General features: G+C 33.1%; 1 protein-coding gene across 5 annotated transcripts in view; it reads left to right on the forward strand.

Annotated features, from left to right (window-relative positions):
* Positions 1–16,356, forward strand: part of Cher (filamin A protein cher) — a 138,603-nt gene that overhangs the window by 68,696 nt on the left and 53,551 nt on the right. For 2 of the 5 annotated variants that reach the window (XM_078181060.1, XM_078181069.1), the window contains exon 2: positions 1,224–1,582. The exons of the other annotated variants lie outside the window; for them this stretch is intronic. In XM_078181060.1, the coding sequence (XP_078037186.1) occupies positions 1,243–1,582 (340 nt within the window). In that variant the 5' untranslated portion in view covers positions 1,224–1,242. The remainder of the gene's footprint in view (positions 1–1,223; positions 1,583–16,356) is intronic. 5 annotated transcript variants of the gene reach the window in all.

Below are 16,356 nucleotides of genomic sequence, written 5' to 3' on the forward strand. Positions count from 1 at the left end.
TAGAAACGGCATGCAATGACCACTCTGTCGAGCACTAGTAATAGACTGGGATTCACGCTCGAATTCTATCCATTATATTCTCAGTATCGAACTTTTTCATCGTCCAATAACAAGTACTAAAAATGACCAGCGCTTGAACTTAACCTCTCGCCGTACTTTAACGAGTTGGACTCGCGATGGAGATTCATAACGATAACATGTTAGGTATGAATGTTTATCCGTTCCTTTAAGCAGGGATTAAATGTTATTCTCTTGTTAGCAATATTTAAATATTAACCTCTTAGGCACGGCAGGATTTTGCGCAAATAAAGTTTTTCGTAATTAAATTACCATTTTCTCTTAATATATATATTTTCCGTATATCTATATATAGTATTAATTACATATATTCTTTTCTTAATGTATTGTATATACACACTTTCACTTTAATTGTTTGCTTTAATAAATAATAAAACAATTGACTAAAGCACGAACCATTCGCGAAAGCCACTATAGTGGCGCGTCGTGCCTAAGAGGTTAAAGTAGATGTAAGCGAATAATAAATATGTAATTCCTTTTTCTTCGAAGAATTTAGTATGATGGACAAAATACTAATCGCGATAATTGTAAAGAAAATGGTACGGCAAGGGGTTAATGTGATACATACACTAACACTTTGAAAGTAACTGAAGCAAGAAATGAAAAAGTAACAAGAATAGCGGAATCGTACGAACTCGAGTAAAAAAGTTAACCCAACAATCTTCTACTCCGCAATCACCGTGATATTTATAGCCGGTACGCACAATTCGATGATTCCCGATATAATTAAAGCAAATAATGACGTATGGAGTGCATATCTCATCGGCATTACCGCAATAAATCCGATTAACGTACCTTTAGTAGACACGTTTACTCGTTCTGATTACTTTATCCGTAGAATGTGTTTCGCGCGCAATGCCGGCTTCGGTTTTTCTACGTGTAGTTGCGCGTAAGAAACGGGCATAACACGATCAAAATCAAAAGGAAACAGAATAGAAGCAGAACTTGGTATACGCGCACGCTGGAGAGAAAGAGAGAGAGAGAAATGAAAGGGTGGGGGGATACGGGCGAGGGAACGACAGAGAAAGAGAGACGCGATGAGTTCTGGAGAAGAGGGAGAGGTGACTGCGCAGAGCGTGTAAACGCACACAAAGTAGATTCCCACCACCACTTTGCCTCACCATCACCAATGTCGTCCCCCATAGGAGCGAAGCGGCCGATAAAATGTGCGAGAACGATAAGTCAGTTAAGTGTGAGAACGCCGAGGAAGAGGACCTAGAGATGATCGATCAGGACCTGCTCGAGGATGCACCGTGGAAGCTAATCCAACGGAACACGTTCACAAGATGGGCCAACGAGAAACTGAAAGTTATAAACAAACGGATCGACGATTTGGAGTCCGACCTGTCCGACGGCCTTATATTGATAAGTTTGATCGAGGTGCTCGCGCAGAAGAGGCTACCCAGGCATAATCAGAAGCCCACCTTTCGGTCGCAGAAGCTCGAGAATGTGTCAGTCGCGTTGAAATTTTTGGACGACCAAGGAATACGAATCGTCAACATCGGTAAGTCACGATTCCGCTTTTACCGACAGATTTTTGTTAACTATTTTATTCCGAAAATTGACGAGGCTTATTCGACGTAACAAACGGTGAATTGTAAATTAACATTCTTCGAAGATGCATCTGCTAATTTTTATGTTAATTACTTTGCCGACATATTTTTCACAACTGATTTCTGCATTCGATGCTTTCGAGATTTTTACTGTAAACGAGAAATTTCATCACTGTGGGGTATTGTTCATGAAATTAACAGTAAACTGTGATTTATTTGTTATACTTCTGATCTGGTTGGAAACTACTTTTCTCTCATGAACAAAATTTTGAAGATTTACAGTTAATTCTGAATTCTAGTGGAATTTATGGAAATGTCATCTTTTTTACGTATATGATAATGTTTGATGGTGTGTGCAATTGTTCGTGACACAATAATTGTATCACGATTTATTTGTTATACTTGTGCTGTGATGGAGAATACTTTTCGTTCATGATCTGAATTTTGAAGAGTTGGAAGCCAGGTAGACAATTGAGTTAGAGGAAATGACACTTTCTCTGTGCATTTATTCTTTCGTATAGATATTTAAATTTACACTGTGCACACTTATTAGCGAAAGTTTTATCGAATAGTGAATTATTTTTTGTAGTTATATCGTGGTAAAAATGATTTTTCTGTTATGATTAGTATTTTAAAGACTTTGGTGCCAGTGTGTTACTAATATAATGGAAAATATGTTTAACTGTGGAAGGGAAGAAAAATTGAAATATACAGAGGTTTAAGAACAATTTCCTAGTGTTAATAATAAGCAAATTTTGGTATGAAGTATTTTGTGAGAATGAAAATGATTTTTACCTGTGACACCGACTGGTAGATTAAAAAGTTAGGCCGAAATAATATGTAAGGTCATGTCAAGAACAAATTCCAGTGACGATTGCCGTCAAAATAATAATAATAACATAGGCACAGCTAGGCATAGTTTCAATGAAGCAACTAACAATAAATAACAAATGCGAACAGTGTAAGTTCCAGAAAATAATTTATCTTTGCATTTGTGGACAACGGAATACGAAAGTTTGTTTCATATTTACGGTTAGTCGAGGTAGTCACATGGCATGTTTATTTCGATAGTTGATAACAGTATATGTGTATTATAGAAGCAGAAATAATTGATACGATATTTAGATTGCATAAATTTGTTATTATCCATCGAAAGTGTAAGATGAATAAAACGGAACTACTTCAAGTAACTGTAAAGATAATAATAAATAAAGAATAAAATAATAAAATAAAATATAACAAATAATAAATATAATAAAATTATAGATAAGAATTAAATATGTTACGTGTAACTTTTGAACAATTTATCTCCGGTTGAGTTGGAATTGAAAAATAATTCTATCTAGTTATATGTATTTGAAAATAATGAAGTTATCTAAATGGACTCCTTAATTTAATTAATTAGGAGACAATCTATCTTTGAATTTGATTTTCTGCAGTCGAGTAATGTCGAAGATATGAAGATTGGTAATTTATGGACCTGAGATATTGATTTCTGCTGGTTAATCACTGGAAATGTGTGTCGAGGAACGAAAATTGACTTACGAACTTATCAACAAATGAGATTGGAAATGACATCATTCGTAAAAGTTGCGGTCTGAATATTGATATTACAGAATTACTGTCGTATAATTCTGTCCACAACGGAAAGTCTCATGAAATCGCATTAAATAGTTGTTCAGAATAGAAAATCTGCTGCGGCGTTAATTATACTAATTATATTAAATTCTGGTGATTCGTAATTGCGATTTGCAAACTACATAATTTAAGTGCGACGTATTTTGAAGACACTTCTTATGTAGGAATAAAAATGAAAAATGTCATGGTTAAATATGACAAATAGGCAAAGTAATTTTTGCGTTTAGAATGTTATATTTTTTAAAGAATGTAAAACGAAATAGTTCTTTAAATTTATAATAGGCGCAGAAAATTCAATGATTCTAAAAATAGCGGAACATGTAATCAGCTGATTATGATGTTTGTATACAATGATCAAGACAGCTATTGTTTACCGCCGTACAGTGTCAATAACCCAGTGCGAGACAATGCAAGCTGATAATCATGACGCTGTTAAGACATAAGTATAAAAGTATTTTAAAAATGGAATTTAAGAGATTTGAATTTTATTATACTTCCACACGATTGTGTGAGATTTTCAACACCAAAAATAAATATTTTTACAATAGAACAGAATTATCGAAGAATCATATTCACAAGTTGATTAAAGAACAATAATTTGGTTGTCGATTAAATTATTGATTAGGAAAACATAGGCTATTGTGAACTTGAATATATTTAGAGAATTTAATAATTGTCACCTATAAATTGAAAGATAGACATTTATATTTTAATTATCGCGTTTTATAATCTGTGAGATTTAATTTGGACATTTATTCCAACGAAAGAAAATGTTACAAGAGTATTATATTTTTTATCCACATCATTAGAAGCAAAGCTAAAGAATAGAGGTTGCTGTTGACCTGAATCCTCATTTGCGAGGAAAGTGATGTTGATTTTACTGTTTCGAAATTTTATCATTTCAAACCTTAATTACCGAGACCGTCTGCTAATGCGATTACGATTATTTTTACTCGGCGATGACCGTTTGCCACCTCAGAGTTTCTCGTAATTATGAATCAGGTTACTATAAGACAGCGAATGAGTCACGTACTAATTAGAATTCAAATGATATTTTTACGATGGTGCCATCTGTTTTAATTACTTTTCGTTTCTGACATAATTCCTTACAGAACAATATTATATTATATATTAAAATACTAAATCACAGTAAATATTTTCCAGTGATATAATGCTGAAAATTCTGTATCCTTTTTATTGATATTAAATTTCTATTTTTTATTTTATACAACGCTGTACTAAAAAATGGAAAAGAACAAACAAATTCGTTACCTTTGTTTACTAATCTCGCAAGATATTTATTAAACAGAAACGATAATTATTTTCATATAATGGCCGTTCACTAAACTGCGAATTTTATGAATTTGTAATTAAAACGAGTAGTATGACTGTAGAATATTAAAGAGATTAAAAAAAATTCAAGCACAGCTGTATATTTTTTCAATTTCTCAAGCTTATTAAATTTTTATGCAATTTGTGCGGACGATTTTTCTCTTGCACTGAAATCGGCAGTCTAATTGGCTCCCGGCTGTTGTACAGAGAGTGAAACGATAAATCCGCTAATTAATCATTGAAAGGGGTCAAGTTCCGTGGGTGTGTGGTCAGCGAAAAGTTTGAATGGGAAGCCGATGAAAAATCGATAAAAATAATGACGAAATGGTTTAGTAGGGTACGGAAACTAAAAACCGATACTACTGATTGTAGACAATTATAAGAGGACCACGGATCAATGACGCCCGCCCGGGATGCCCGGGAAGCTGTAGGCTAGCAACAACTTCACGTTGTAGGGAACAGTTGTCTACTATATCGTACGATTTAAGATATTTTATATCGTATTTTCCATATCACGCTATGTTGCAAACAAGTTAATCTTCAATACCGCATGTTATCGTGTACCAGACACGATCGAATTTATTAGCGAAGTGACAATTTTAATGAATCAATAAGAATATTGAAGCATTTGTTATCTGAATTTAAAATTGAAATCTTCAAATTCAGATGTAACTTCAGAATTTTTATTTTGTCTTAGCGCCATACATTTGAACTTCCTGAATTTTATTTAAAATGTCTCTATGCAATAGGAAATTTTAATATTGAGATTGATAATGCGAGTTGAAAGAATATTTCAATTTACGTTGAAGTATGGGTACATAGCAATTCAACGAAGATAGTTCTCAAATGTGGTAAAGAATGAATCATTTCAATGTTACTACACTGGATAACCTTATTTTTGCATTCCTTAAAAAAAAAAAAAACTGTAAAGCAAGGTATGTTTAAGTGTAGAAACCGGAGTGCATGCGAAGAAAGTCAATTTATAATATTATGCATACACTGGCAGATGTTCACCGCAAATATAATACCTTCAAACTTATAATTAGACCATTGATTTAATGCATTTATAGCATCTGTGAGTGTGTTAAGTACAATAAGATGTAAATCCTAAAGCAGGTGTAGCAGACTTTTCAATGTCCGTATCTTAATTGCAAATATCTACAGTCGTACCATACATGTAATTTTATAAAATATTATAATTAAAAATATAAAAGATTATAATTAAAAAAATATAAAAAATTATAATTCTAACAATTTTGTTTTCTACGATCTTGTGTTAATATTTTTTATTTCCTTGTATATTCGCTTGAGTGAAGTATAGAGTTCCTTGTTAACTAAGTTTTACTATCTTGTTTTTAATACTAGAAATAACAAACAAGTAAAAATCCAAGTTATATTTTTATGTAAAATTTTAATGAATGCATTTGCATTATTTCAGAATAAAATACCACAGAATCGTTTTGAGTGTTACATATTTTAAAGATATTAAAACATATTTAATTTACTATACTATGTACTTGTTGTACATATTTTCGTAATTAGCGTATTCCTCGACAAAATCTTGGGAAGTAACGCAGGTACAATATGTGCATTTCCTTCAAGAAAGGTCGACGAACTTCTAAATCTATTAAATATATAGTAGATTGTTTGCTATATTTCTGTTTTATCTAATGTACACAGACTTCATAGTACATTGAATTCACTGTCGACACGTGTTCGGATGACAGTAGCGTCTCTTCCCAACCTGACTGTCCGTGACGTTTTCCTCGACCGTATTCCACGACGAGTTTAGACGATGACGTCATTGATGGCTAACCGGTTACGTCATGAGAATACACGCTTAGGGAGAGAGCCCGAAAGAAGACTTAAAATTGCAAGATTTTTTCTGCGTTCGCCCTTTACAGGTTTTGTTTAGTTAATTTTTAATTCATCAGGAATTTAAAATTTCACTTCCGTCCTTTCGAATCAAAAGTTTCACTTTCCATTTTATCGTGCATCTCCACAATGGTATTTTCTATTAGTATTATATTAACGGAATACAACTGTCCTTGATATCGAAGTATCTTTGGTATTGTTTAGTCAGATTTATATTTTTTACTTATGTTTCTTTTCTCGCTCTCAAAATTGAATAGCCTGCACAGCTATCGGTGGAAAGTTTAAGTTTACTTATGATCTATGCAGCGCATGTGCTTATAATACCACCTAGTTCATGGTTTCGTATTTTATAGATTTTGTCTTTTTCTATCTTCGCTCGAGGTCAATCAATAAAACTAATTCACTCGAATACTTGACATAAAATCAATATAATATAAAAAAATGTGTTGTTGATCAAGATTAAGTAAAAATATTTATAGAAAAATGTACAAGGTAAATTAACGTGAGAACATCCTTTAGAAGAAAGTACATTGTGTTATACTTTTTTCTTTAAATGAGTATTATATAATATACTGCAGAAAATAATGAAATTTGCTTGAAAATATATTAGAAAATAATTGCTTCTCAGATATTATCTGCGTAGTATTATTTTCGGCATGTTCAATTTCCTGAATATTTTGCTATTTAATTGTCTTAATTGCTTCGAAGAATATTTTGCTATTATAATTGTTTCGAAAACTATTATTGATATGTTTAAATCTTCGCCCCGTATTCATTTCATTAAATTGCGCCAGGAGTGGTAAAAACTTGTTTCCAGATTACGAAGAAAAGCCTATTTTGTATGTACCGCCAGTAATCACGGCGAAATCGGCACAGTTTAATTAAATCTGGCTGGTCAGTCTCGAGTGGTACTCTCTCAGCTGAATGCAGACTGAAAGTGGATGTCTTACTTCGAAGGTTTATATCTACTGCACCACATTTCATGAGTTTATAACTCAAACAGAGATTTCGAGTAGTTTCGCAGCGACTTAAAACGACGTAAAACAGACGGCTTCAAATAGTAATGAACAGTTATTATTAATAAAATTTTTGTATAATTTTATAAAAAAAAGAAACTCTCGCTTGAAATTGACACAGAAAATATTTATTTACATGAATGAGATTTAAGAATCATTTATAATTTAAGAATGCGATCAGATTTAAGATAAGATATGAATTTAATCAGAAATATTATAAGTATATTAGAAAAGAATATGCGATAATGTAATAAGAGATATATAAAATAGCTTCAAACACTAATAGTAATTCGAAATTTCTTATTTCATTTCTTTTCTTTCTTGCAACTGATGATAGAAATATTTATTTTGCATAAAAATCCACAGACTAATTATAACTATAGTTATTCCGCCTATAACGTGAAGTAATATAATACATTACGGGCTGTTAAAACCAGCTATTTTATAGTAACGTGTATGTATTTATTCAGATGCTTAACGACGTTTATCACAATATACGTCGATTTAAAAGCTAGATAGATCACCCTAAATTTATGCTCGTAATTTCAATGATCGTCCATTAAACAATTAGAACGTGCCAAGATGACGCTTCCCGTAGACTTAGCGTTAAACAAGCGAAGTTATTTGATAGTTTGGAAGAAGCAACCGCAGCGAACGTCGTCGCACATGCCGATCGCCTGCAGGCATTTGTCGTATTCGTCGAAAACGTTTTGCTTGACCTTACCTCAGGTGTTCTCATTTTGGACGTGCACTTTCTCGAAAAATAAGGACTAGGTCTCCCGCGAAGAACCTGCTACAACGTTTTAAAGGAATGATCGCTAGGAGGGTTTCCATCGTAGTATTAAAAGAATAAAGTATAGAGAGGCGATTATCGAACAGTGTCCACGTCGAATTGATCGTGGCGGAACGTGAAATAGGTTTACGGGACGCGCAATCGAATTTCTTTCAATTTTTTCTTACGGCGCTGTATTAACACGTTGACCATCATATGACCGTATACGGATGACACATTCATTTTGCCGTGAGTTGCGTCATCTATATATGGGTGTTGAAACGTCATTGACGGTTTTGTAAGTAGATACACTACCGCTCAAAAGTTAGGCGGATAGAAAACGCTAATTTTCGAGTTTAATTAAATCTGTCTCTTTGACATGATACCTTATAATAATCCGAGCATCGTTCGAGAGTTCATTGGGTCAACAATCGTTGCAGTATATATACCGTGAATATTATAAATCGTCCAAACTTTTTAATGGGACTGTATTTCTGTAATAGCAACGTCAGAACGGTGCGGTAGAATATTTGGTAGATGCGTACAAGCCAGAGGTAATATTCTCATGTGGAGATACACAATTACGGAAATACAGATTCTGTAATGCATAATATATGTTGTACCTAAACTGCAGTTACATTCGATACACGGGTAATTATCCCAGCTTAAGTACTGACCTCTCGTCTCACTATTTATTTTCAAGGAAAATAATTTTACTTTCTTACTTTACTTTATTTCTGCAAACATTTTAATTTAGCGCAACTATATTAGCACTTTACTTATTTATTATTGTTTCATTTATTAACTTTATTTAGCAGTTATTTGTTATTAAGATACCATAAAATAAAGCTAAAATGTTTCTGATTTTATTTAATATATTCATACCATTTGTAACAGAACAGACGAATAAAGTAATGCTAATAGTAAATAACAATTGAAAAATATGCTTTATGAGATATTTTCTAATAATTTATTGTAACTATAATGACACAAATTAAATGGAAAAAAGGCAAGGAAATGTCTAAATATCGTAGGTTTTTTTAAATAATTAGAAGACATGTGTATGGTTTGTAAATATTTAAATATGCGGCGTATGTCGCCCAAATTTAGCATAGCAAATGCTTGCAGGCGGAATATTTGAAAATTTGATTGTAGTAGAAATTCATATTTTTCTATCTTGTTCGGAAACTCTGCGTTAAAAATGACCGGTGCGTTGAAACAGGAAATGTTAATTGGATGCAGAAATGATATGCTTGAGGTTTTCGTGGTTAAGAAATATCCGCAAATCTTTTACACAGAAAATTATTTCTATTTACCTAGTCGCCTGACGAAGCTTCTCGAAATATAAACCTCCTATAAACTTTGTCAGTGAATAAGTAAAAAGTTTCGAAACTCAATAGAAACGTGAAACGTAATGTTGTAACAGTGTTCGCAAATCTAATATTGACGTTTTATCAAATTTACTATGGATCATACTTTGTCACAATTCTTTCACATTTTTTTCACACGCGGTAATGATTATTCTCTGCTATTCATTTTGAATGAATTCCACGTTTTCAATTATTTCATAAATAAAAGTTTAGAATTATAAGCTGCATCATTTTAGAAAAGTTATTTATGAACTGTTTGTTATCTCAGTATCATACGAATCTGCGGAACGTTGACAAAGATCGTGTGAAAATCTAAAAGACGTTTCGTATAATTTTAAGGTTTAGATCCAGATTTTGATACGTACAAACGCAAGGTTAATAACCGTTCAACATTATTAAGCTTCCATCAACAGATTTCCCAATGCGTTCCGCGCGGTATTATTCACACTCCAGATAAATGTTTCACACAAATGTCTCGACGAATTATTCACACCGAAAGAATGTTTCGACGCAAGCTATACGACCAGCGGCTGCGTTAACAGATAGCGTGAATCCAAAGGTGTAACACCTCACACCATTCGAACTCTGCGTTATTTGAGCCGTTACACTCAGTTTCGCGATACAATAATTGTGCGTTAACAAATTTCGGCATCGTACGTATCTGTCTAAAAGTTGAAATTATTTTCTACAACAGAAACGTTGAAGTACCTTCAAAACGCGATAATTTTTCTAAAATTTGTCCGAACCGTTTCAATAATTTTTAGATAAATGGGTTAACTGGCTATACACCGCTTAAAAACATGATTACAAACATTGCAATTTGGTGGAATGACAAATAAAAATAAAAGAATTACGATTTCAGCTTTTCTATCTGAGTGTACAATGAAAATTTCTTAAAAAAATTCTGTGAGGAATCTTCAAGTTTTGTCATATTTCGAGGCCTTGTCTGACCGTCAGATTTTAATACTTTTTTGTTATTCCATCCAATTGATATTGTTGCAAAAAAATGTTTACACATTGTCCATTCCAAAGTAACTCGAAAAAATTTGGCTCTTTTTGGTCAATTTTAAAAAATTTATAATAAATTCTGCCCAATTGCCGACAACTATAAAAAAAATTCGCAAGACTTGAATAATTGTATTTCCCCTTCGCGAATTGTCCATTTTTGTTTACAAGCTGAAATTCAATTGAGCATAATTTACTGTATTCTGTTTTAAAAGGTGTCCACATAATACATTTGTATGTGTTCCTAAATTAACATGCAAATGACATCGATCTATCAGTGAGAAGCGCATTGTTAAGTTACAGCTTCTGAAGTAACATACTATGAATTATTTAGATGTTCGGCTGCTTCGAGGGTACAGAACAATTTCCATCGAATCACCGTTGCAATTGTCTTCTAAAATATTTGAGGGCTTGAATAAATCTGTTACGTATGGAACACGGCGTTGTTCAAACGGAGAAGTCTGGTCGGGAAAACGATTACTCTGCAGTTGGATACGACAAGGCTGCTTCAAGGTCGGAGTAATTCCTTTAGATTGAGTACTTCGTCTTCGATTTCACGGGGTGACAGTTTAGTTTAACAACGCATTGCAAATTGTAGGGCCGTTTATAATTCAACATTCTCTGAGGTAGAAGTATTCGTGCTTTTCTCGCTTTCGGTCTTTTTGATGCGGCAGATGGCATTCAAAGTATGGTTGCTGTTTAGTTGCCGGGAGGTTATACTTTAATAATTAATCTTAATTTACCTTTAGGTTCACCATGTACACTTCCAAGAAAAAGATAGCACACGCGTGCTATCTTTAATTTCTCGCGTTATAATTATGGTACAGCAAATCTGCCAGTGATACAGAAAGACTACCTTCTACTAATATGTAAACACTATTTATATTGGAATTTCTGCGAGATATTCTCTTAGAAAGAATGTAAACACAAATAGACAGAGACAAAATGATAGCACACTTAAGGTTTATTTTGATTTTCGTCAATATGTCGCGAGGTTTAACCCTTAGTAGCCTGATTTACGAAAGTGATTTTTTTTTAATATTACTGTGTTTGCTTGAGGGTCTAGATGAAGGGAAAAATAGCTAAAAAAATCACAATATTTATTTTACATATTTATTTAGAAAAAAATGCCTGAAGGAATGCCTGAAGTATCAAAATTGATACTCACAAAAATAGCACTAGTTTCTTCAAGTAAAACATGCACTCGCAAAAAATAATTATATCATAGCGAAAATAATATATTCACTTACCTCAAAAGTATTTATATTCTTCAGAAAAAGAAAATATATCAAATTTGTATTCAACAAAACTTTTAGTAAAATGTGTTTACTTGTTCACTTTACCGCGCAAGTAATATGTCATAGATAAAATAAAACAATAATGACATTAGATTTTTTTTTTAATTTCGTTGGAAAGAATATTATACAACAGTAAAATACGTACAGCCAACCTATAAAAAAAACTAATAGTAATGTGAACATTCGGTTTAAAAGATTGGTATCAAAATTGAAACTCTAGGTTATTAAGGGTTAAGGAAGTTAAAGTGGTCAGTCGGTGTTCAGTGTTTCTTGATATTGGTATCTGTCGCATTTCGTGATGGGCACGATGGTAAGTTGTACACTGCGAGTGTAACAGTAACTAGGATGAACTGCAGGTGCGATGTTAGTAAACTCGTTAGTGGCGCGATGTTCATTGAATTCCCGACAATCTCGCTTAGCACCATTTACGTGATTTACATGCTCAATGTTTCAACGAATTGATTTATATAAAAACATTGTACCGTGTCATTTAACCACTCTGATCGCGGGGATTGGGTCTATTCTGACCGCATATATAAATAATTTCTGATTATTAATTAAAATGTTCACACGTTCTACTCAAGTTTATAAAAACGTACCTATATGGAATATCTTTAAAATTTTGAAGAAAGAAATGTTGAAGAAAATGATAAATAAAATTATAGATCATCCTAAGTGCGCTCAGTTATGTTCGTGTCGAAAAGGTTCGCCGTTCGAGTATTGAAAGAAACAACCCTAACAATATCTTATTTACATTAATAACCTTCTTAATCATTTTAAAAATGGTCATTTTTCTCAATGATTTTTAATTATCTTCAAACAATGCTGTTGTAGTATCCACGAACGTAGCGAGGGGAGGAGTGACAAAGTTAAAACTTTCAAAATGGATAATTTTTTTTATTATCAGACGTATTAGTTATAGAAGTATTTTACAAATATTGCAAAAGCCGTTCATTGACCGATTTTTGTACCAAACATTGTGTTTGCATTTTACAGTCAACGACAATGACGTCAAAATTCTCGAACGTACAAATATAACCCTACTACGAATGGTCGGCTCGTAATGACTGATCGCCAAGTATCACCTTTGAAGGATGATGCCGAGAGGGGAATATAGTCAGCAAGTGAAGGGTGGGAGACGTAAAAGAGCAAATTCATGCACCAACTCTCGCCAGCTCAACCTTAAGCAGCCCATACACGTTGGTACGAGCTTGTTTTGTCACGCATCGGTTTGGCCATGCACATAAAAATTCATTGTACACGTTAAAACACTAAGATGTTTGCGCCCTGCTCGTAAAACGTAGATAGCTTGAATATTTTAATGGGGAGATCGCATAGGGTGTCCCCTATTTTCCCAGGACACCTTTTAGTAGATGGAGGCATTTCTACTCTGGGAAATAATGTTTTAAATATTAGCTTGTTCTAGAGGTTCTTTCCCCGATGCGACGGGTTTATTATTTTTAGTAGACTGCGGATTTTATGTAATTTTTACTCGTCGGAGATTTTTACTCCCTGGTTATTATATCTAATCGTATTACATCCTTAAACTTTCATTTATTTTAAAAATGCACCATTTGGTTATAGAAATATTATACTGGATTTAATTAATTTAAAAGTAAATGTAAACAAACTCTTGACAGAAACTACGTTTTATATTAACCCTTTGTACTCGGAGCCATTTCAACTGTATTTCCATACTATTCAACGAAATAAATTTTTATGCATACAAAATTTATTCTCGTGACTCCTACCAACAGTTTTACTACTTGACAATTTTTTAAATCTAAACCTTATTGTTGCAAAAATTATTTTGAAATGAAATAGAATAATTTTTGTGGTGCCTTGGAGTCACCACTCGAGTGCAAAGGGTTAAATATCAACTTGCGTTTCAACAATTTTTTTATCGTAGAAATATAAAGAATTTTAAACAAAGAAATCCGTACTCTACGTGAAGAACCAAAAGTTAGAATAAAAAGTTGAATACTCGTGTGTACATTGTCTGATATAAGTATGATTCGAAAGAAATTTATTTAAAATATAAAAGTAATGAAACGACTCTAGTATGTTTTTTCAGGCAGCGTAGCCGGTGAAATATTTTTACACTTCACAGTATGGCAATATATATTATAGTATTCGCACTTTAAAAACTTTAAGAGGGCATGTAAACGCCGAACAATACATATGATCGTAATTATTTATAACACAGCCGTAAATGTCAGCTGGATGCGACACGCGGATATAAATTAGGAAGTCTGTCAAAGGTCCGGTGGTAAAGTTAAGTCCGAAGTATCGAACTATAATTGTTGCGACAAAGGCCAAAGTGTACGCTCTTGCATTTCATATTCTTAATCTTTGCATTATCGATAATCGTTAATCTTTTGTTATCAAACGGGCGAAGTATCATTTGAACGCTCCACCTAGAAATCAGTCTCTAGATCAGTGATTTAAACGCTTCTATTAATATCTAGGTATGTACTCTGATCGCTACAGTAATATCCAGGTATTCATCTACCGAGCAAGGATAAAAATTGAAAAGTTTCTAACTGATGGCAATTAAAGTAATTACAAATAAACAGAAAAGCAGATGCACATTTTGAAATCTAAGTACATCCGATATTGGCAACTGAATCATATTTATATAGCTATATAAACAGTATATAATTTAAATCATGTAATTTCTTATTAATTTATCACGTATTACTAAAATAATTCCAGCACTTTATCTGATTATTGAAGTATTGATTTATAAAACTCCACGCAATTCGTCTTGCGTCATACGTATTCTTAAGCATTACGGAAAAAAAGTGTGTAAAATGCCACCGAGTTTTATGGAACTTCCTGTTTCATGGTAAACCACCGAAGTGGTATTTAATAAAGTTAAACACACTTTTTAATAATCGCGCAAATTCTACAATGGACATGGTTCACAAGCGTACACTGTAGCATAATCCAGTAATTTGATATTTTTACCTACGTACAAGTTTTTCAACGCTATGTAAACACCGCCGAAACACAAAATTAATTTAAATCGAAATAAACTTCATCTCGTTGCACAAACACTTTTGCAAATTGGTATACGTACATTTAAACACAGCGCAAAGATTTGGAATAATAATTCTTTTACTTCTCCATACATTTACATTTATTTTACATTTCTCGGAGCTCTAAATTAAAAAATGGATATTAATGATCGTGTTTAATACATAGAATGCGTTATGTGACACTGATTCGTGCATAAGTGTTGACGCGTTAGTCACCGTATTGACATTTAATTGTTTTCACGCGTTGCTAATTTTGTTGCGTGTGAATAGGTGAAATTTCTCGAAATACCTCGGTTAAATTGTCTCCGCGAAGATTTGTCATTCTCTATTTGTAACCTACGCGAGACAATGTCATGCCAAAAATACATACGTACATGCCTACCTATATCAGATTCGAGTCACTTCAATTTCTTTGTGTAAAATGCATTCGTTTCATTCCGCTCCGAACGATATCTCTTAAATCTTAGCTCTCAGTCCGATTCTCTTAATAGCAGTTAACCGTGGACGTGAACACTACTCTGAAATGATATTAGCCTGACGTAATGCAATATTGCTGTACCGTAGTAAGACACTCGTACCGGTTCCTGAGGAGGTATTCACGTTCTTGGACGGTTTGATTCATTCATTTCTTTTGATCTAAGTGAATCATTTCTTTTAAAAAAGAATGATCCGTAATCGTTTCATCATCCACATTTCTTGTGCTAATACACGTAATTACCATATATTTTTGTAGTAATATTTGTGCAAATAATAAATTTAAATTCATACATTTAATTAACAAACACTAGTATATACGATTATTCGTTTTTATTATAATCGAAATAAAATGTCATTCTTCAAGAATATTTTTTTCAAAGTCAATTTCTGCAAGATCAATATTTTCTTATTAGATCGTGCCATTCTACAAATGCAATAAAATTAGACGATATATAACGATCATTATAATTATATAATGTTATAACTATAACCAAGCGTAAAATAGTGATTCGAAAATTGCTTCTCGAAGGTAAACATTTACTGCGCCCAAATTTGATGAACGAGCAAGAAAAACGCGAGGGAATATCTTTGAGATAGTGATTCACCGATTGAATAGTTGCCAATAACCTGAATGTAATACTAGCTAATAAGGAGACCTTCCATTAGTCTTTGGCATTTACGCGGACATCGGAACATCCTACGTGCAATTGATCTGCGTGTGATTCGACTTGAACAGTAGTTCTGTCACGAAGGACAAACCTATGCGTCTCTGTCCGGCAACCAGGCGCGTAACGCTTCGAGCCTGAATTATACGAATCGTTTGCACTTGATCGTATCTTCCGAAATTTCGTAGCCAGTTATCTCGCGGTTCCCCCGACGTCGAAGCCCAAAATACTTCGCA

Source organism: Augochlora pura, chromosome 1 (genome assembly GCF_028453695.1).
Source record: "Augochlora pura isolate Apur16 chromosome 1, APUR_v2.2.1, whole genome shotgun sequence".
NCBI classification, from domain to species: Eukaryota; Metazoa; Arthropoda; class Insecta; order Hymenoptera; family Halictidae; genus Augochlora; species Augochlora pura.